The sequence below is a fragment of the Haliaeetus leucocephalus genome, unplaced genomic scaffold (genome assembly GCF_000737465.1).
Source record: "Haliaeetus leucocephalus isolate CR32 unplaced genomic scaffold, Haliaeetus_leucocephalus-4.0 Scaffold897, whole genome shotgun sequence".
Classification (NCBI taxonomy): domain Eukaryota; kingdom Metazoa; phylum Chordata; class Aves; order Accipitriformes; family Accipitridae; genus Haliaeetus; species Haliaeetus leucocephalus.
Window position 1 is genome coordinate 1,350,492 of NW_010973333.1, and position 23,945 is coordinate 1,374,436.

Sequence of the window (23,945 nt, forward strand, 5' to 3'; positions counted from 1 at the left end):
GCAATCCTCTTCCTACTTCAAAACTAGCATGTGCCCCGAGTACAAAACATTCTGGGGGCTTTGGGGGAAGGATGGAATGCATCTGTCACCAGCTGCTTCTCTTTGCAAAGGGCTAAAGAGTAGTCAGCGTTAGTCTGAAGGTCACAAGACCAGCACAGAGTGCCTTTTTGGTTCCCAATAGACTGGAGAAGGATTCATTTTCTTTCAATGTTCAGAGGAATAAGCCAGTGCAAGCCTCACAACCTTGGCGCACACAGTCAGAATCTATTTCTTTTCACATCCCTGTTGCTCTCCTAGGAATAGTACAGTGGCAGGCACCACTGGACTCAGATTTGAATTGGCGTCCAAACTTGCGTTGGAGCTGGCAATCAGCAAGCTCTGTGTTGATTTAACTTCATTAAGTTGACATAAGTAAATGCACAAGCAATATTTCTAGGTAAAAATAAAGCCTGTCTTAGCATCCCTTGGAATTCAAGTGAATGCTGCCATCTTTGTTACTTTTTCAAATAACTGAAATGTAACAGTTGCTATCACTAAGCCATAGGATTTCTCATCTAAACATCTCAAAGAGCTTTGCAAACACTAGCTGAGTACCTTAACACGTGTCAAAGCCTGTGAGGTTCACTGGAATGTTCGCTGATAAAATACAGTCACACAGTAACAGTATAGAAGAGTTCCGAATGGGACATTAAGACTATCAAAGTCAAATTAAATCTGAATGAAAAGTTCAAGGAGATAAAACTACAGACATCTGCCATTTTGTATTTGTTTTTCTGATGTGTTTTGGAGGAGGAAAATAGGCACTCTGTGCTAATGCTGGGTATTAATCTATGCTTTAGCAAAACATGTATGAATGCAAGGCTTGCTTACCTTTTTGGTTTTCAGATTGCTGCTGTTAAACTTAGTATAGTCTTCTTCTGCTTCCACAGGGACATCTGATAATTTCCTTTTCTGAAATGTTAGAGTGAGGAAGTTGCTGTGTCAACCACTTTTATGATGTACACACATGGAAGTTTAAAGCTTTGGCTTTATAATGTAACGATAGCACCAAAACAGGACTGGCAATCAACCGAAGAATCTGCAGTAACAGTGGAAGATTTCTCTTTGTAATTGTCTTCTTTACACATGGATATATACCATCTCTACAGTATTCAGAAGAGATCATTCAATGTCAGGGGAAGCATCTTCTTCTTCCTAGCTTTCTGAAGAATGACTTCTAGAAATCACCTGAATCCCATTTTTAACTTCCATGACTGTGACTTTGGTGTCAGAGTCTATTCAGAGAACCTTTATGGAGCAACTGTTGGAAGTTAGTGTCTAACAGCCAGGGAACCTAGGCTCTGGTCCATCATCTAGTCTATTATCTGTTTGTGCACAACCTTTAGAAGTAATTAGCTTCTACAGTTTGGCAACAGTGAAACACTGACATAGTTCTGCTGACTGCTTCATCACTTGAATCCAACAGTATATTAAGAAGCTTGACTCTGCATGTGCTGTGTGCCTTCTAACTTCAGAAATAATGGAAGTGAACGGTTCTCGGCACTTCACATGATCAGGCTGTAAGAATGAATATTTCTTTCCATAAACTGTGAGCATGTGTTTAGTTTAAAGGTGAAAACTTCCTGGTATGTTTCCAAAGGGGAAAAAAAAGTATATAGTATTTTACAACACTATTTTTATTATTATTATATATCTGATATTACTACCCTGTCCTTAATATCCTGTGAAATCTAAACTGTGGCCTTCCTAGTTTTTGTGCCAAAGAGAGTGATTTTGCAAGCAACTTGGATGGTACCATACATTTTAAAATCCTGTTTTATTCATTTTGTTTATGGTGCTTGTGATCTCTCTCTCTTTCCTCCCCTTCTTTGGCACAGAAGCCAGGTCTGCAGCTTAGATTTCTCAGCTCTTAGAACCAGATCCAACAGCAGCCTTTTCTTTTGATTTCAATGGCATCTGGATCAGCCTCTCTAGAAGGCTGTTTACTGTGTTGTGAGTACATTTTGAAATGACAATCTAATGAATAATTACTATTCTCCTCTTTTTGGAATCTGATAAACAAGTTTTTAAAACCTACAACAAAATGTTTGCATTTCAGCAAAGCATTTGTTCTTTAGTTGTAGCAGAGCCTACATATTCTTTGTAGATGTCTCTCATCATCTGCCAACGGCCAGACTGCCTATGCTGACAAACTGGACAGTATGACGATTACAACACAAGATCAATGGCTTACAATTAATACAAAGAACATGTAATTTTTATTTAATCATTAAATCACAGAGTCCAGACTGTACCCAGTTTACTCTTGTATTATGAGAGAGAATCTGTCATAGCTTTTCTGTTAACCACTGAAGTTTCTAAATCTCTCCTCCTTTCAGAATTTATTTTAAAATCACTTCTAAACATGCAATTACTTTACCATAATAGGGAATACATGTTAGACCCACCTTTATTTGCAATAATCCTGTACTATGTCTGTCAATACACCTCGCCCTCATGAAGAGAAATGTCAATGCAAGTGAATAAAAATGGTCTGAAGGAGACTATAGGTTCCAGTGTACAAGCCTGCCTTGCTCCTCTGAGATTGTGAAATAAAGGAGTGTTTTAATCTCTGAAGTTTCAAAGACTTAAACACAGAAGCATCATACACACCCTGGTCAGTGCTCTGGAAATTAATCAGATCCTCAGCAAGATTTCACTGCCCAACAACTGAACAGTTCTAAGCCTCATTTCCTCTGTAACCAAACTGCTGAAATAAAACTATTTTTAAAAATAGATTCTCAGAACTATCCCAATGGTATAAAAGCTATTCATACATAATATGTAATGTACATCACATGTAGTTTAATATAGTTGTTGTAACATGCTTATATGGCTAATGACTATCAGTTGGCTCCTGATGTGTGTTTAATATTTCTTACAATGCATAAAGATAATTCTTAACTGAATCAAAGGGCCAAGTAACTGTGCAGCCAGAACAATTGTCCAACCACATGGAAATAACTTATATCCATGGATATACATTGGAGAACAAATGCTATTAATAACAGTAGGGCCCAATTACTCCTGCATGTGCTAGCTGACATACTGCTTAACAGAACAGTCACTGAACCAGCCAGAAATGAGGTTATTTTAGACTTTGTTTCGGTAAGTAGCAAGGACATTGCAGCAAAGGTCAGAGTAGTAAGTAACCTAATTTCAATAGACATAGGGTGCCTCAGTTTAAATTAAATGGAAAGGATAATCAAAAGTGGGGTTCTTGATTCTAGAGGGGCAAACTTAGAGAAGTAAGGCATATGGTTTGCAAAGTCAAAGCAAAGGGACTTGATGTGTGAGGAGGACACTTGGAATGTAAAAGAAAAAGATGGAAGAAGTCATTTTGGATCTTTTACTTCAAACAAGGTGAAAAATCTTGAGGAAAAGAACTTCTCAGACTAAACTATATGAATGTTCCCCCTTGCTCACACAGATGGACACACAGTCATGTGTCATTCATACCTCTCCCCCCTTCCACCCCCCCCAAATATATATACTAGGAGCAAGCAGAATTCTACAATGAATGGGGAAAAAATGACTGCCAAAAAAAAAAAAAAAAAGATTTGTTTTAGGGGTCAGGTAATACTGGGATAAAGTGAGAACTGCCAAAAAGTCAAGCTGAGTTAGACCTTGGAAAGGAAATTAAAACAAATAGTAGAAGGTTCTTTAGCCACAGAGGCAAAAAAGTAATCAAAAAAGAAAAAGTGAAGCTGCTATACAGTAAGGATTGCATAGACATTAAAGCTAATCTATGCATAGCCTCAAAATGGAATAAATCCTTTACCTCAGTAAATTGTTTTCAATAAAGATGAAGAAGTTAAACACAGGGGCAGAAAAGAGAATAGAAATCACTCTATTCAACATAGACGTAAAACTCAATAGGCTGACACTGTTGGGAGACTGCCTAAAAAATCACAAGTCCAAAGGCAAAACCTGGCAACTGTTCTATCAGGTAGGGACCATATTGCTGCAGAGTAGCCAAACACCCATCTATATGTAAGGAGGAGGAAAAAGTGATAGTAGGCCTCATCAGAGTGGAGCGGGGAGAAAAAGTGAAAGAAGGGAGAATAATTAAAGATTTAGAGTAAATGAAAACTAAACATAGGTAATGCCTACTGACTTATCTTTTTTTCTCAAGAATAACACATTTTCTGGTGACAGAAAATGTGAAGGATTGCCAGAGGACCTCACATGGTGCCACTTAAGCAACTGAAATTATAGAAAACAAAGATCACACAAGAATTTTAAGGTAGGTAAGAAACTGGGTAAAAGGGAAGCAAAGGCAAATAAGGCAGAAAGGGATGTCATTGGATCAGATGGAGATTACTAGTCGAGTGCCATGAACAGTATCTATTCAAAATGTTCATTAATGGTTAATTAAAGATAACAGCATGCTAACATTTGCTGAATGTACACCGAGTAGCATTATGAATACCTAAAGAGCTTTTAACACTGTGAAGGAAAAGCCAGAGAACATTCAAGACTGGAAACATTAAAAACGGATGAAATGTGCAGAAGTACAAGGTCATGTACACAGCAGCTAACGGCATGAATGTCTCATAAATCTGAATGCCGATCAACTAAAAATTGCAGTGGAGAAAAAAACCCAACTGTGTCTTAACTGTTCACAGCATGACTGTGAGCTATCTGGTACATCACACAGTAATAGAGGCAAATGGGATTCTAAGATTTAATGAGATAAAGTACTTCAAGTTAAGACAAGAAGGGAAGAATGCCATCATATTGCACCAATAAAGGTTTTATCATAAATAATTATATATGATTCTGGTCACCTGTTTTGAAACATTTGAATTCATCTTGGAATATTCCTGTAATGATGAGGGAATGGAGAACCCATCTTACACAACCAAGTTTGGCTTCACAAAATGAAAACAGAAAGGATATATGTTTTCCCTTTACACATTGAGAGAACTAATGTTAGGGAGGGAAAAGAGCCATTTCAATTAAAAAAACAATGACAAAGTTAGCACAAAAGCACAGGGGAATAAATTGGCCATGAATAAATTCAAGGTGGAATTTACAGGAAGGTTTCTGAGCATCAGAGGAATGAGGTTATAGAACAGTCTTCCAAGAGAAGTAATGGAAACAAAAAATCCTAATGAGACTCACAGTGAAGAATGGTCAGTGTATGAGAGATTAACCAACATGGTTGTCTGGGAATCCATGACCCAGGAGGTCCCTTTCAGGGTCCTCATAAATTACATATGAAAGAAAACCTATGAGGTCATATTGTCCCATCAACCTCAATAAAACTAAATAAGCAAAACATGCATGAAAAGACTGCTGACCAAAAACATAAAATACGTCTCTCGCTTTCCCTCCCCTTTTTTAAACAGGAAAACCAACCAAAACATTCCTTATTGAAAAATATGAAGTACCTGGTAAATTACTTGCATTATTTCAGACTGGCTTTTCACAAGGCCAGCTTACCTATTGTACTGCACCCAGCGCTTAGCCTAGTCTAGTTGTAATAATAATTCAGAGAACTTAGCTTACAACACAATGTATCTATCAATATCTTAATGCTCTCCTACCTTCAATGGTGGCTCTGGTGCTGGGCTTCTAAGTTCTGGGAGCCTGTAGAACAAAAGATTTTAAGTTATAAATTAAGAGAGCTGAATTGCACAACCTAAAGCTTACAATTCCTTCCCCACAAAGGCTGCTTTGGTTATCAGCTGCTCACACATGGCATGCGTTCGCAAAAAAAGCAGCTCATGGACTCTGTATTTCTGACTTAAGATTAAAACAGCGGCAGGCACCATACAGAAACATGGACTCTTTTAAAAGGTCTTAGATCTGGCAACGAAAACAGGAAAACTCCACCTTACTTCTGAAAACCTTGGCGATTAGTAAGATGATATTATAAAACACATAACATCTCTTCAGTGAAACTGTTAAGCTATGGGACTTCAAGCTGCAAATTGCACATTTTTCCATAGGCCACCATAACAGAACCCTTTGAACAGAACTGAACTGAGGGGCAGGTGCAGGGTCCCAGTGATGCTCCAAGCAAAGTCTGCTGCTGGCAGGGAACACCAGGATGAGGATGCTGGCTCACCTTCCAGATTTAAATATAAACTAACACAGGTTAGATGTGTGAAGGTAAATCCCAGAAGCACCGAGTGAGTAGGGAAAAGGAAAGACAACTGGGGATAAGGATTCTACTCCTGGCTCTGCTGCTCATGCCTGACAATTCTGGACAAATTGCTTTAACTCTTTGGATTTCCTTCCCTGCCTTGCTTTAAAATGGATATATTGCTCAGGGTTTCATGGTGCAACTGCGATAACAGACATATCAGACTTATATATTACATCTCTCCTCCAGCCCATGGTCCTTAGCATGATAGGAACAACAGAAAGGCATAATCTACATTTGAAAAAAATCACATTTAAAGTGTGGCAAATATAATCGTATTGTGTCATTCACTGCAACCTTGATGAACAAATCTCAGTATTCAATAGAAATGACCGAAAGGACATTAATGCATGCCATATAAAACTAATAGCTAGCTGGAACAATACTTACCCTAAGTATTTTAACAACTCCTTACTCAGATCTTCAGGAATATATTCTGATATTAACCCATGCGCATACCGCACATAGTCTTCAGGAACAGGGCAGGGAGTGGGAAGGAGAAGAAAAGGAACATTCACATTATATAGTCACGTTGCCTTAGCCATGTTGCATGCTCTACCATAAATCATAAGGTTGAATTAATAGTAAGAGACTTCTAATGGATACATTGTGATGGTTCTCTGTGTTGAGTAGTTTATGTTATATGACACTTGTAGGTTTATTTAAATAAGTAAAGACTTACTACACTCACTTTGTCAGCACATGTTATTAATATCTGCTGTATGTACTTTACAAAAGCTGTTCACTTTCTGAGAATACTAGATATCATGTATTTTTCCGAAGAAATTAAATTTTAAAAACCTGCAAAAGTAAAAAGCTGACTCAACAGAACATGCAATCATTAATTTTAAAGCATCTGGATCTTACAATTATTTGGCAAGGGCTTCAGTACTAAAGTACATTTTCTGGCTTCAACTGAAAACAATTAGATGAGACAATGAGTCTATTTCAAAGTCTTGTACTTAATTTCAGTACTTTATGGAAAATGCCAAGGCTTATCTAAACATCACTGGCAAAATGGGATAATTATCTGTGGAAATAAGAACTACTAGAAGTTGTTTTCAGTACAGGGCACTCCTGCTATAAATATTTTTCTGAGAGACTGGGAAAAAAAAACCAGTGACCTTTTAATAACATGAAGTCCTAAACCAGATCTCTTCCGGTCACGTTTTACACAAGCACTTACTGATCATGGGCTGGATCTTTTAAACTTGCTGTTGTTGGGGCTGCTAGGGAGCAACTGCACCCATGCACAGGAAGTATTTGCCAGACAGACATTAAGCTAAAATCTCGCCTCTGAATTCCATCTACAACAGGCCAGCTCTATCTGTTCATATGCCTACACACTTAAGAGAGTTCAGAAGCACGTGGTAAACTAGCCTCAGGGTGGTAAGGAACTATTTCTCCTGTGCCAGAGACAGTTTCCTCTTTTTTTCAATCTAAAAAGCCCAATGCAAACTGGCACGGAAGCAGAAAACATTAACAAACTGACAGCAGCATATGCATTTCAACTATACCGACATCAAATTCTTAGTATCTCCTATCTGCACTTCTCCTTCCTCTACTGCCTAGATTCATCAAGGATTTGTCACTCCCTAAGCCCACTTTAGGGTCAGAAGAGAACAAGAAATAATTCCAATCCAAGACAATTTCACCTCAGCACTTAGTATGTCCAATTTATCGCTTAAGAAAAATATTCCCATCATTTCACTCTTTGCATTATGACACTGAATGGTTGAGTCCAAGTCAACTGCTATATTTTGTACTAAATACAAAATCCATTCTCTTTGCATTTCAGCCTTGAAGCAATCTTCACGGACTTCCTTTACCAATTTTAAAATACCACTGTTTGCCTTGTAGGGAGTCTATGTTCTCACCCTAGCCTTGCTTTCTTATTATTAACCTCCTGTCAAACATCAGGAATACTTGCTTACCTCCCTTCTTTGTCTTCTGAATGAAATATTCAGGTCTCACATGTTAAAACTCCCCTCCTTCCCCATTTGCACTCGTTAAATCCTCCCAGATTTTTGCCCTACAACATCTGTAGATGCTAACTACATATACCCATCTATTTATAAGGTACTGAAATTTCATAATACCCCTATGAAAGCAATTCTCTACATAAATAAAGAAATAAATTGCACTGTCATGGCAGTGAAAGGATCAGACAAGAAAATTAGTCTTATTAGTGTTGAGTAAGGTCCATTTGACTTCCTGTCATTCACCTTGCTACATACGGTAGGACTGCCTCCAAAACTTACCTACTTTTAACCCCCAGTATTCCCTATTTCAGTGCTACTCTTTTAAATCTAAAAGAAGGCTTTTAAAAAGACTATTATATCCATGTTACTCTAAGTAAGGAGGAAGGTGGAAAAAACACTGCAGATGAGCTATTTAATTACAAATTTCAGAGATAAAGTATTTAAGCACAGTCAAGATGGTTGCTCTCAGGACAATTTTCCCTTTATCTAAAAAAATGGGGGTGGGGAAAAGGATGAAAAGCTACTGTAAAGTTAAAATCACAAGTTTTGCAGCTTTGCCTCTTTTTAAAAACCATATATTACAATCTCTGTTCTATAAAACTGTCTAGTTGCCTCTTAAATCTCATTTATGTTGTTTCCTTTGATATCATTACTTGGTAACTCATTTTCCACTTCGTCAGCAAGTTGCTTTGTTTCTCCTTATTTTTCAACAGCGTGCAGACTTCCGAATGTCTTTGTAATAAGAAACAATTTGCTTTTGTACATCTTGTTCTAAAGCTTTCTTCATTTTCATTAACATTCAAAGAATTTATTCTGAGTCCATTTTCAGGTTTCTCTACACAACTTCATATCCCAGTAACATTCAGGACATTGCCTTCCCCAGGGAAAAGGTGACTAGAAAGAAACAGGATCACTCCAGACTTTTTGGTACTAGGACTGTCAATTTCAGGGCAATTTAATATACATATTATTAAAGTTTTTGCCCTTAATAAGCACACACTTGTGTATTCTACACATTTGTCACCTGAAGTAAAGTTTGGACCAGGAGCTTTTACTCTGTGCCTATGACTTCTTAAGATCCTTTCCCTTTTTGGAGAATTCTATAAAGAGCATTTGCATGCTAATAAAAATAATAATAAAAAAGTTCTAATACAGAGACACTTATTAGGTGGATACTCATATAATAAGCATGCATCCTACTGTCCAAGACAGTCTTAGTTCAGCAAAGCACTTCAGCATATATTTCACTGAGCAAAATGTCTTCTCCTTAAACTAAGGAGAAGCTAAAAGAACCCCAGCTGAGACCTACTGTTAATTACAATGTCATCCTATGAAGATACCAAAGAACTCAGAAAAGTCAAGGCAGAGTCACAACATACATGGAATTATCTGTACAAGGAATAAATTTACTGTAAAGGCCAATTTCAATACATTTTAGATTCTAATCATGTGTTTTATCTCCACATATGCGATTTCACAAAAATGGAATTCATTACAATGCTTAGTTTTCTTACCTTCTTTAGTATCTGTGATCTGTTTACCGCTGATGTATGTAGCTGCATGTACCCTTTCACCTACAGATATATTGTTGCTTTTAAGTGCTTTCACTGTTTGATTGACCTATAGGAAACCACAGAATGAAATGTCTGTATCAGTGTTGTTATGCACATGTTAATGCAGTGACAAAGGTCTTGTAATTTTGTTTCAAGCATATAAAACACTCAAGTTATGGACTGTGGTGAAATTTAATACACATTTGTAATGACTAGCATATGAGCTTAAAAAACCCAAAGAAACTAGCATGTCTTTCACCATGTTGCCTTGGCAACATTGCACCAGTTCTGCAGCATCCTAAGATGAGCTGAGCTACTCTGATGCAAGAGCCATGATTATACAGGTGAGAAATACACCTGCTCAGAGAACAGAGAATGCCTGAGCTCAGATGGACTGCAAAGGCAGTCCTGATGGAAATCAAAGATTAAGGACTTTACAAGGCACTGCTATACTGGATCTAATAGAGAGATAACTGGCAGAAGATATTTTCAACAACACTAACAGGTACCTGTTCAAATGTAAATATTCAGGTATCGATTGCAAAATAGGTATCGCCATGCCTCATCACTGCAGAAAGTAGACCAGATTTTGTGCTTGTGTGGACTAATTTAAATGACAAGGCTTCCTTGTATCATGTGATGCATACAATCTTGTTCTACAAAGTGGCATGATAATAGGGGCACATGTGCATGTGTAAAACGAGATTCACCTTCTTTATACCAAAACACAGACCACATCAAGCTTAGCTTTAACGCCAATTTATTTTCTGCATACTGTACAGACCTCTTGAACAGCGTGATTGGATCAGGATAGCAGCAACCATACTGGGACAGTTCTGAGAGACTCTGCCAAAACTTCACAAGGAAACCCATTTGTAGCACAAAACCAAGGCATTTCTGTGCAGCTTTAAAGCATGGCAGAATTTAAAAGTTGCAACAGTCAAAGCTCTTCTCTAGCCCATCTGTGAAGTGGATGAAGCAAAAGACAAGCCCCTCACCTTATGTAAAGCCTACAAAACACAGCAATAAGATGAACTTCAGCTTATTCTGACTCCCTACACTCCATGAATACTCTTCGTGCCAGCCCCGTCATAAAGAGAAACGTAACAAACTTGTCAATTCTCTAATACCTCATCACGTTCCCAAGTGCAACAATTTTACTGTGATGTCTGTCCTTCTTGGACAGAAGACCTACCTTGAACAGAGGCACACCACATGACTCAAATGCACATATGGACAAGCTAATAAGCATTTTTATTCTAAACACAAAGCAATTTTGAAAGCAAGAGAGAAACACAGTACCTTTTTCTTTAACCACTTCAGTGTCTTCTCTTGGCTGTATTTGTGGAATTTCTGACTGCCAATCTCTGAGAAAAAAAAAAGTAAGGGAAAGAAAGTCACGACTGGTTTGTATTGCATTTTCAATATATTTAAAATCTTTGAAGTTGTAGATACAGCATGAAAGTTAATTTGCGGCTTGCACATGTTTGATATCAGGGCAATAAGTTTCAAAAATATCGGAAATGTGGAAAAATAAACAGACTGAGCTGATACGCACAAGCCTGAACAACTTGACAATTCTTTAATTAGGCCCAAATCCAGCAAAGCACATATTTTATTTATTTATTTGTAATCTTGGGCTGCCTGAATTCACTAAGACTCTTCTCAAGCTCTTGTAGTTTGCCAAACCTTCACTGACCTGTGTCACCAGACTGGTCATTTTAACTATGTAGTTCACAACACAAAATGTTGGTTCCACAAGTGCCTTTTTTTTTTTTTTTTCTTTAAAACATAGTATCTTAAATCTTTACTTATTGAATTCCAGCACCTACTAGGGGGCCAGGACACATAGTTGGTGAAGACAAACCATCCACCCTTTCAAGAAACCCTTTTCCTATCAGTTCTCCCAGTTCTCCCCTCTCACTTCACAGGACGACTAAAGCAAAAATTTTACTTCTATCCCCCTTTTATGTAGTTTAATATATTGTCAAAAGAAAATACAGAATCCAAACTAGTGAAACACACTCCTCGTGGGAGGAAGTACATGATTCATTTATGATTTATTGAGCAACATAAATTAACTCAATGATATAAGAATTTCAGAAAGTGTTTCCCCTGTGATAACTAGGGTATCACGAACACTTGTTATTCACATGTGATCAGTTATCTGGAGATATGCGAGTTCACGATGCTGAGGCAAATGAGAGAGAAAATACAAAGGCTCATAGAAATTTCAGTATAAAAATTCAGTATTAATTCACAGAAAGCTACATTTTGGAAATGGAATGAAATGCCTAGTTAAAGATTTCACAGGAGATTTTAGAGACCACTGTGTTTCAGTCTTTGTCTAACAGGTATTTCAGTAAGTTTTAATCTCCTGTATACCATTCCCATAAATACCTACGTCTGTTTCATGTCATTTACTAATCCAGTATCATATTCCAATACTCGGTTTGTGGAGTTTCCTTCTCCCCTTGCAAACAACAACACAGTATTTATGATTCCTTCAGCATTTCCTTCTTTGGGGTTTATCTTGGCTCTTTCAAATTGCATACAAATAGCTAACTATTTTGTGCTGTTTGTGTATGTGTGGTAGGGGGTATGGAAAGGTTGAAGAAAGCTGTTTACAAGATAAAGTTTAAATCTATCTCAACAGTTGTAGAAGAGTAAAATGCAAAAAATTCTTCAGAGCAAAAAGGGAAAAAACACTAATATACACTTTGCTTCATGAAGTTGATCAGTTGCAGGTCAAGTAGCTGTGACATTGGTGGCTGCAGCCTTTAGGACTCAGAAGCTTCTAAACGGCTCTGAAAGAAAAGAAGCAGAAAATGGGGGAGACGCTCTGGATACTTGAACCTGCTTCTCAAAGAGCCAGCATGGTTTGGGTCCAAGTAGAGTGAGTATGATTTGTGGATTCCTCTCTTATCTAAGAATGTTTGAGGAAGGGACATCCTCCGGCCACCATTCCTCAGCCCATGCTGAAAAGTAATTCTAGTCCCGATTCCCAGGCAGACTCACCCACACCAGCATGATTCAAAGTGACTCAGTTAGGGAAAGGAAACATAGAACTGTGAAGCCATTTTCATTAAAACATGTGAAAAATAATTACACTGAACCCTTCAGAGATCAGTTTGTTTGAAAATATTTTGTGTGCTTGACAGTTTTGACTATTAAACTCTAGAAACTGACAATATTTGAGACCTCTGAAGAATTAGAGTGAGTTATGAAAGTCACAAACTGCTGACAAAAGGATTCAATATTGGAACGTGGATTTAACATGTGATGCACATTTGATATTGGTGAGAGTTAGCGACTATGTTTGATAATATGAGTATATATTGGAAAGCCTTTTGTTCCCTAATGTGTCTGGTGCCTATAAAACTGGTCTGAGACATCTGGAAAGATTGGGTTTGAGAAATACAGATGGAATATAAGTGGTTCTACAATTAAATAATATGTTCAGCGATCGGGTAATCGCTATGTAGACTTGGAAGTTTCCCTGATGTATTGTTGAGCAAACTGCCTAAAGCACATTTTAACATCAATTTTCTCAGTGTTTTCCATAACTCTGAAACTCATATGGCCCCTTTTTTCCTACCTTCTGGGAATACAAGCTTGGCAATATTACTTAGTTATTCTAATCAGGTAAGTTTTCTTGGCTCTTCATGTTAATCACATCAGACAAGATCACAGCACAGTTTTTGCCTTGCAAAATGAAACAAAGAGTAACACTCTAGAACTGGAATTCATAACCCTTTCTTAAACCTTCTCTATTGTACTTTCTATCTGATGTTTGAATTTATTAACAAACAACCTGCCTCACCCAGATTTAGCAAGCTGTAACACACCCTTTCCCCAACTACTAAAGCAGGTTACTGGGAATTTAATCCAGCAAAATGAATTTTCAGTGCCCTTGAACACTGAGGCCAGGGAAGGTGGACTTTCTGCTAATTCAGTAAGTGTAAACTGTGAGTGCTCTAGGGTAAGAATTTGTTTCAGACATATGTTAAATGCCTTAATATTAAATTAAGAGTGAAATAATTATGTGGTTAGGTTCTGCCAAACAGATCAGAGCCACAGAAGACTCAACACAACAGATACTTCTTGCCCTAAAGCCTTACTCCTTAAACGAGGAAGGCTACAAGGTGGACAACAGGTCTTAGAGCTGGAAAAGAGTACCTTAGTCATAATATTGGTGATTTTTACAGGCAATAAAAAGACATGAGAATATGAAACACATAGAAGTGGCTTGAACAGAAAGGTGATCTGTGCATGACAGGCAAGCAACCACTAATGTGTTTGTTGCATAACAATATGCTTGGTGTTCTAAAAAAAGAAAGAAATCCTAAGAACAAGCCCCACTGTTACTGTCTACCCAGTCCAAACCTGAACAAGAAAAGAAGGAGCAGGTACATGCCTAGGGACATCCAAGAACATCTCATACAGCTGGCATGTGCATGTGTGTACAGCTTTAATGTCAAAAGCAATTTTTACCTTACACTTCAAAACAAAAACCAGGAAGTCAACGTAACTTCTTTAATAGTTACTATCATTTTCTGGCAAAATGACACAAACTTACAGGTGTACATAATACATTATTAAAAACATCACTGCAAAAAATCAAGCAGTAAAGCATCTTCACTACTGTCTAACAGAATATAGTTTATCAGAGGATGCTCTGATGGATAACAACTGCAGACACAATTTCAGAATGGATACAGAGGTTAGACCAAGATACAAGACCTTGTCTATGACAAATACTTTTTTTTTTTTTTAATTTTTATTTTGCTGTTAAAAAGGGAACATAAATACTGCCAAAAGGCAGCACTATTGTTTGGAGGAAGTGCCCCTTCAGAAAAATAATCCAGACCTTGTCCTACATTCCTATAGACTTGTTAGTCTGACAGCCAAGAGGATCTGACATGATTTCTCACCTTCTCAGATGGGTGCACAGTTTAGTACCCCTTCTTTCAGCCCTAGCTCCTTAGCCAGTGTTAGAGAAGTTGCAGGGCACAGCAATTGCCTAAAAGCTTAATAATCGTTTTTATTGGAAGTATTTATCACTTCACGGGAACGCAAAAGCAGTTTTTCAGTTCAGATGCACCTGTCTTAAAGAAGCCTTCTCAAAAGGCAGAATTCATCCAAAGAAAAAGGTTGCCTGCTTCCAATGATACTGAATGATTTCAGAAATCCAGGAGTATCACAACAGCACATAATTCCAACTCCCCTAATCCCAGCAAGAATGTAACAACAGTCTTGCTGCCCAGATTTCCTGCTTTCTTGTTAAAGTGATCATTTTCAATGGAAACATGTCCTGCCCCAAAGTTTAAACTGATTTTCTGCAGGAAGCAACTGCCCTACATTACTGCATATGTACCATACCATATAGGAAATACTCAAACTTGTGCAGCTAATTCTTTCAGGAAAAAATCCCAGACACGCCCCCCCCCGTCCCCCCCCCCAATATTCTATATAGCAATAAAGAGGTCTAGTGTTTTACTTCTTAGCAGGGTTTTCATTTTTCTACCACCTTTCCTTAGCCACTTTCCAATTATCTGTAGATCACCTAAATATTTCTTCTTGCCTATATCAATGACAAGGGCAGAGTGCTTCATGAAAGCAAATTCCTAATATTTCTGGCTTTTAATCTGTGTATCTCAGCTCCTTGGGGGAGCCCTACATGCATAAGGGTCAGACAGCTTAGTTGTTTTGCACTTGGTGGTAGATTCCATATTCTCAGACTCCTGTACCTCCTCCTGTAGATCTCCATTGCGTGTAGGTAAATCTGCATTCACTATCAGGAAGTCAGCAAGCGTAAGGAGAATGCTCTTTAAAGGACTGAATATAAAAACTGAGGTCTTGCATCTTTTGCAGGTCTGCCAAGCTGCGAAAATTATGTAATGCTCCTTCCTCTTCCCTAGAAAGCATATATTGTCTTCAAATAAAATACAAGCCCCCATACCAAAGGGAATTCTGGGAGAAGGTTGAAGAAACTATGTACAGAGTTGATACTTTGCTAATTTTTTCCATTTAGGTTTTCTCTCTCACGCACTCATACATCCCAATCAAGTTTTCTATTTTAAAAAAATTAAGTCTTTGAACTTAAACCCACAATACTAAATTATGTAAAACTAGAAAACTTGTGCTTTCCTTTCTCAGCAGCATATTCTCTCTTCTCCAGCTTTTTCCTACTTATGGTTTGAATGCTTTGCAACAAAGGGAGAAAAAAAGCCAAATGGACAATGGTTAACTTCTTCCACACCAGACCATCCTACACTAAATAAGGAATTTAGAGAGATGTAAAACTTTCATCAAACGCAAAGAAAGTTCGGAACGCATACAATAATGTCAAGAAGCCAGCTCTGATGAGTTTATCATTGTTATGACACCTAGCAACAAGACTTTGCAAGTATTTTAGAGTTACAGCAGATAATCTGAGATCCACACGTTACTATTCACAATACTGCAATGATGACTTCTAAGCCTAAGCTTCTGTTTTTAGAAGTACAGCTTCATCCAGCACCTTGGATGTTTGGTAAAGCAAAAAACAATATTTAAATCTATCTTGTAATGAAGTGACACTAATAAATCTAGTCTTTTTTTCCCCCCTCCCAGTCCCTTTTTTTCACCTTTTTCTTCTGCTACATGATGTATGTACTGTTTAACATCTGCACACTTCAGCAGCAATGGGCAGTTAGGGTACTCTGCGTCTAGCACAACTTGATCGAGTGGCTGGAACTTTCCTTGCTGCTGAAAATACATCAAAGGGATTAAAAAAAGCATTATTATAATGTTAAGACACATGTACACACTACACATATATAGAAATATATATGCATGCAATGGCCATAGCCTTAAAATAAAGGATTTAAAGAAGAACATATTTTGAATGGTAACACCTCACACATTGAGAAACTGATTACAAAGCAAGCTATAAATATTTATTTCAAACCAGTAAATACCTGCAAAATGCTCAACTCTCCAATTACTGCACTTAAAAGACCAAATTTAAAACAACATGGGGAGAAACTAATGTGAAGTACAGAGGGATTTTTTGGAAGATGACATAAGACACAGTAGTCAGTGTGTGCCAATAGTGTTTTAGACCAAAACTTGTTGGATTAAACTCAGTGTCATAACTTCCATTCAAATTTTACTTTTCCTTCCATAAAGATAAATCTCAAAGGAGCAGGGCAGCTGCTGGAACACAGTATTAACCTTTCACCTCTGCAAAGTCAATTCCAGTTTGGCCAGAGTATGTATATAAAGTGATTTTGGCACAACTTAAATAGCCCCACACATGACAGAACCATCAAACAAATTTTGCCGTTGCCAAACAATGCATAATCATTCAGCACGGTTTGGCACAACTGGCAGCCTTCCCTTTGGAAAGATCCTTCAGCGCATCAGTACAAAGACTCTGAGCTCTCCATCCTCAGAGAGTGCATGGTCTCAGAAGCCAAAGCTGAAGTCATTATATTGGTCAGCATGAAAAAAAACCACTTGGGTATCCTGCTTTCATTATTAATTAATCCTCTTGCTAGACAATCAGAGGCTTAATAAAAGTAACCATTCATTGTTAAATCACAATAAAAACAAGCAAAAAACCAAGAACAACAACAACAAAAACCCAGAAAGGATTTAAAGGTTTTTTCCTCCTGAAAAAGAAAAGGCACAATAACAATGGCAAAAAGAAGGTTATGAGATGCAGAAATAAAGCTGCAGTAAACTGTTTCCTATAGATAACTTACCTGCACAAACCTGCTTGTGTCCCAAAACCAGACAGCTACATTTACGTTATGCAGGGGCACAGAGCCTAAACCAAGAAAGCCTGCTGGATAGGAGATGGCTCTGCTTAGAAGACACATTAAGCAACCCTGCATCACACTATCAAAACCAAAGGATGGTGCAAAGGATGATCCTAAGATACCCAGTGGGTACCTTGATACTCATTAGCTCAAGCCAGAAGTGATGGTCGTACATTTAAGTTGGCCTTGCATGAGGTATCTGCAACACAATCTTCAAGACTTCCCTTTACTGAATATTCTAACTTAGGCAGAGCACTGCAGGAATGCATTTGCCCTGATTTAGGACCCAGAACAGCAATATGCATTTACCTGGCATCATGCCTGGCCTAGAAAACCAGAAAGCCTAGAAAACAATGTACCAAGAAAGTAAATGGCAGTACAGGACTCTCCCCATGCACAGGAACAGCAGCAGTAGCTGTCCTTTACTCAGGCTACCTCAACACTCTACCACATAGACAGAGGAGATTTACTGTTTCCCTAATTTAAGCTTGGTATAAAGCTTTCAAAGGGATGCTGAATTCAAACAGAGCACAGCACCTAGAGAATGAGCTGAACTATTCCTTCTGAAATGACTTCTTACGGGCCACCCACAGAAATACAGAATATGTTTGCACACCCTATACCATAAATAACTTCAAAATAATTACAGAACAATGGGTTACCATTACAATTGTGTAGTGGGACTTTATTTATTCACCACACAAAAATTGTTCTCCTGCATTCTCCACTTGCAATCTAAAGCCGAAAATAGCAAGCAACCTTATAGGAAATGCTCTTACGAGCAAAAACTCTTAGGATGCATGAAGTGAAAGTATTGCCTCCATGAAACAAAAAAACAAGGATCAACATTTACATTTGATTTTATGGCCTTTTCTCCACAGGCAGATTATAAACAATAAATCAATAACTTTGCCTATTCCTTTTGATATACTTCAGAAATTTAAGTGAGGTTTTGCCACACACATGATAAATCAGTTAAGCCATTTATTAATTATCCAACTTTTGGATACTTGATTGTCCCGTTGCTGTTCTATGATACAGCATCTCTGCAAATACTGCTTCTAAAAAGGCAGTGTTACCTTTCAAGTTCAAACTGCCACAGAAATGTTCTTTTTTCCTCCCCCATAGCATCCAAATTCTTCTTTCTTTTTCCCTTCTTTCCCAAAATGACTCATCTACTGATGCCTCAGAAAGGGCACTAGTTTGTTTTACTCTGATGACACCTCATCATTTAAAATTCAATAGTTCTGAGATAGGCTGTCACAAACGGACAAAAGAGATTCTCTGCTTCTCTCAAAAAGGAGGTGATTAGAGTTTGTTGAGATTGCAAGCTGACTCCTGGAATATACTTTACTGACCAAAAAACTTGATGCAACAAAAATACTTCTAGGGAATTTATCTCTGCTTTAAATGCAAATTAAATTTCCATTATTATGGAACCACCTATTTGTAAAATTAACATAACTTCTGCAGAAAATTAAGTCAGAAATAGTGTTTTCTCCTGAGAATTCCAGTGAAAAAATAAAGCAGGCTTACCTCCTTGTTTGCCTTTATGAGGTAGTAAAGTATCAGAAATAAGGGGTCCATTGGTGTAACAAACAGCAGGCGCCCATCTAAGTGACAGATATGTAAAAGTAAGCTTAGTACCAAGAGGCACAATACATCGACCTTTTTTTTCTTCGGATGTTTTTCAGGAGTGTGGGCGAGAAGAAGAGAATTTTTTTTCAGTAAGTATCCCAATATTTTAATAAATGGGCAGGAAAATAATATTTGTGATTTTATATTAAAAATACAGTGAGAACTCAATTCTCAACCCTGCCAAACCAAACCACAAGCTCCACTGCAGGTCTGCTGCCTTCAAGCACTCTTAGGTTTTTTTCCTTTTACAGGACTGTATTAAAACCAGCAAAATTGAAGCTGCCCTCTATTGGCAGATTTGGGTCTAACAGAAACTTCTTTTAGGATACCAGATAAATCCAGTATACTCCACCTCAAACACTGGGCAAGGCAACACTGTGCTAGCAGAAGAGGTAAGTAGGGCAAGAAAGAATTTCAAGAGCCAGTTAAGTTAGAGCTGCCTCTCATCTGTAAGGGGAGAATCTGCATGCAGTCTCCTAACAGAACAAAATAAATAGATCAGAAAATATGGCTCAGTATGTTGTATTCAAAGTTACACACAAAGGAAGAACTTGGTCTCCCATTGAAACAGACACCTCTGCCCATCTGGAGCTCATTGCAGGACAAAGGCTTAGTCAGGCTTTTTGTATAATTGTAGATAATCGGAAACAATGTAACATCAAGGAAATTCACTAATGAAACCCAATAATTGATGACAATTTGACATTAATTAGCAAACCAAAAGCAAATAAACATACTTTTTTTTGTTTTAAATCACATGATTAAGATAATTAAAGAAAAGAAAATCCTGTTGCGATGGCCCTAAAACTAACAAAAGATGGTGTGGGAAGAACATGGTTTGGACTAAGCTGATACCCAATCTCACATCTGTATTACTAACGTGATGCATTGCGTGAGGCAAAGCAAGCATCAGGACTACTTACAAACATGAAAGCTTTGATAACAAAACTGGGGGGAAAAAAACCACTAGCCACTTTCTGAAAGCTTCCATTTAAATGCTTTCCACTGTACCTCCAGAAAGAATTATTTTTATTAGTTCTAAAGAGTTCAGACTCAGTATAGGTGTATAAAGACCTCTGCAAGACCTCTGCTCTTCTCTGCAGATAAGATAATTTGCCTTAACTGCAAACACACAGCTTTTTTGTGTTGTTCCTCCCCTGACCATTTCAGAGATGCAGCAGCCCTAATATTAAGCAACAATTTTTACCCCTGTATCTTTTAAAGAAAGCTGAGGTGATTCCTTAAGGCAACTGTTTCCCAAGGGCCAAAATAGAGGTTAGAAAGGGAGGGGGAGAATACAATGTGGACATAATCGGGAGCAGGGAGCAGACTCAGTCTTTTGGCTCACCCCCAGTCAGAGCAAGGAAAAGCTCACAGACATACTGCTTGCATTGCTATATGCACCTGCAGAGGATGTTTAAAAGTTAACACACGCTTTGGGATATTACCACTAAAGGCCTATGTCTGGTAGGGTTGCTTTTAGTTATTACTATAAATAGTCTTTTTTTATAGTTAAAAAGGACAAAATAAATATATCTTCATGTCCTGAATTAATACTTATTGCTTGGTCTATGGACTTGCTGGCAGAGAAACACTACTCCAATGACCTCCTTACTGATAAAGGATTGTTAAAGCTGTCACAAGCAGTTGCATAAGTTTCCTCATTCTCAGAAAGGCGAGCTAGGATCAGAGAATGACTGGGATGGTATAGATGAGCACACTTCAGACCAAACACTGAAATGGGACCTTCAGACAGCAGGCCTATCCTGAGATCCCAGCACTCACACAGCAGACTATGGAGGTTATTAAAAGAAAGCAAGACCATACATTCCAACGCTTGGAGCTCTTAACACACCGCTCCGCTTAGCTAGCTAAGGCCTTCCAGCCCTTCTTCCCTCCTGTAGGGTAACACATACTTTACTTACACTGAGGACTTGCTGGTCTGATTGACAAGGCAAGCTAAGTATTTTATGGCACTTCAGTTTAAATACAATTGAATGACTTCCACCCCTCCCCCGCTTCCTCAAAGACAAATGAACATCTGTCTAATTGAGGCTGCCAAAGGCAGCCTTTTAAAGAGAGACCACAAAGCCCCCAGCCCTGGTTAAATCCAGATGGCAAATGAGCGTGTCAGAAGGTGGGGATGTGATGCAGCATGCCTCAAACAACTAGGAAAAACACCTGTAAATTTACTAGAAAATTTACTAGAAGAGAGAGGGAAGGTCTGTGTATGAATATTAGTTACAGTTGGGGGAAGAATATGTTATATTACTCACCTTGTTGAACAGTCTGACCTATAAACCAGGAACGATATTCCTCATGAAAAGCTTTTACTTCAAACAGCTGCTGTGCACCACTATTGAATAAGTAAAGGGTTGCTTCCCCTGTTGAAAAGAAATCTGGTTTGTATTTGTAAGCTTTCACAAAAATCAAAAGAATACCCAATACGACTGAAGAATGTGCCTTATATACATACAGACACACAAACATACACACATTCTACATAAACTCACTACAAAGAAAGCTCAGACAAAGAAAACTATTATATACAGATGTTCATTCACCAGCTCTATAAACCAAACTGAATTTGAATCAATAAATAAGATGTGTGAATAGTTCATCTTACAACACAAAGCCTTTGATCCAAACCCAAATCAAAATCACTCAAGAAATCAGCTTTTGTCTATACTGAAGGAGGAAGGTGGGAAACAAGAAAATCCCCTCTACTTCCATCATGTTTGTCTCCAAGATATCAGACTCTGAGTTACAGGAACAAAAGTCTCAAACCTTCAAGTGACAATTTGAAATCTTTTTTTTTTGTGCATCAAAATGGATTGCCAATGACTAAGTACGGGTAGACAAATAAGGTGAACAAGAAAGCTAAAAGAAGTTGCTTTGAGGTGCCCATCAGAATCTTGATAGTTTGGAAGGAAAAGGAAAGCTTTATTTTAGGCCACCCCACAGCACAGCTCTGCCATTTCACAACAGTTCTGCGTTACGATGAAAGGGTGATGAGTATGTTGCAAAGAGGATTGGCATTTTCCGTATCTAAAACAAGAAGTTGCCAAAACTGCAGAAGGGGCCACTGAAATTTGGTCAGCTGAGTCTGTTGGCTGGACTGGTCCTGTCTTGGTTATCAATCCATCTTCAAGAGACAAGAGCAACTATAACATGGCAGTCCTGCTCAAAACAGGTAAATTGCAAAGCTGCACTGGCTTACAGATCATGGGCTGGCTCAAAGAAGTCGCAACGTAAGCCCCTGCAAGCTGACGTCATCCGTCTACAGAGAACCCTAGGTGCGGAGGGAGGCCAGCTAAAATGGCAGACACATCTCTTCCCAAAATGACTGATAATGCATTTTTCCCCCCTTTATCCAAAAGGCTGACCAGATGTTTAACTGGAGGAGAGGAGTGAAGAGTAGATACAAGGGGGAGTAGCGGTTTCAATCATTACCACGTGCTTCTCAACAAGGGTCTATACACCATAGTTTGATCAGCACCAGACGTCAAACTACTCACAGAAGTGCTCACTGAACAACCTAAGACTCCTACCAGTGAGCGCGCTAGCCAAATGCGGTGGTGAGCTATGAAATCCTGGGAAAGGGATAATTCCTATTGCCTAACTCCAGCTCCTTAATTTATTTGCTTATGTTGAAAGGACAATCACCACAGGTTCCCAACAGTGTCATCAGACAGAAACTCTAGGGGATGGAGAGAGAACCTAGGCAGCTTTGCTCACAACTTTACCACTTCAATTAGTTGCTTAAGACTTGTGGTATGGTTATTTCCCTTCTTTTAGTTCAGCACTTTGAAAAATGCTTCTTGTGGTACTTCTGAATTGCAGGCTGAACCCTAGTTTATAGTCTTTGTAAGGGATATAAGTTCTGTCCTTTTTACCTGTCTATAAAAAGGACCATGTACCCTTTTATTTAATAAAGTGGTTAGCATGAATTCTATAGTGTGCTGAGTCCTTCAGCGCATATTTATACAATATCTGGCACCAGCAATTCATCTCTTAGACCAAAATGTAAGGAAAACACATTAATAGGGTGTTCTCAGTCCTTCCATTTTCAGACCCTATACTTATAATAGGCTACATAACTGAAAGTTTATGCAGGTCTATAAATAAGCTCCTGTAAATTCTGAAGGAACACACCCAGGCAATCATTGTACTTCAGGTTTTCCCCAGAAACCTTTCCCAAGATCTCTGATTCTACAAGGTAAACAGATCTCTTCTTCCACAGAGAAAAGCAAATTAGTATCTGTGCTTTCAAAAACATAGCAAATTAGAAAGCCAATATAATACAGCAGGGGGAAAATATCCGTGGCTACATATTCCCACTGTAAATCTGAGCAATCGAAAAAACAGGTATCATGATGAGTAAGTGATTTCACATTCCAGATCTATTGTTTTTAATTATTGTCCTCTTTCAAGAACAAGTAGCAGTTACTATGCTGTGGCATTAAAATGTACCTGGAGACTTTAGTTACAAACATATATAAATGAGCAGTGAATTTCAAAACAAAAACATACAACTTAAATCTACAGAAAACAAACGAGCTAATGAAAAGGAAAAAACACAACATGAAACGTGTTTTTGAAACAAAATGTTAACCCTAACAAAGGCTTACTGCAAGTTTCTGTTGCAGTATGTCATACTCTGATTATTACATTACTCATATAATAATAATCCTCGACAAAAAGAAAAATCTGACTAGAAGAAAGTAACTGTGGGATGGTGGTGTCATTGTATCACCTGCATTTGCTGGTC

At 38.0% G+C, this 23,945-nt stretch overlaps 1 protein-coding gene across 1 annotated transcript in view; it reads right to left on the reverse strand.

Annotated features, from left to right (window-relative positions):
• The window catches only part of RNASEH2B (ribonuclease H2, subunit B), a gene marked incomplete at its 5' end in the record, with an annotated part of 39,094 nt that overhangs the window by 1,759 nt on the left and 13,390 nt on the right, over positions 1 to 23,945 (reverse strand). The window contains 8 exons of the mRNA XM_010583434.1: positions 871 to 951; positions 5,592 to 5,634; positions 6,584 to 6,662; positions 9,690 to 9,795; positions 11,031 to 11,095; positions 16,358 to 16,478; positions 19,073 to 19,149; positions 21,451 to 21,558. Of these exons, the coding sequence (XP_010581736.1) occupies positions 871 to 951; positions 5,592 to 5,634; positions 6,584 to 6,662; positions 9,690 to 9,795; positions 11,031 to 11,095; positions 16,358 to 16,478; positions 19,073 to 19,149; positions 21,451 to 21,558 (680 nt within the window). The remainder of the gene's footprint in view (positions 1 to 870; positions 952 to 5,591; positions 5,635 to 6,583; positions 6,663 to 9,689; positions 9,796 to 11,030; positions 11,096 to 16,357; positions 16,479 to 19,072; positions 19,150 to 21,450; positions 21,559 to 23,945) is intronic.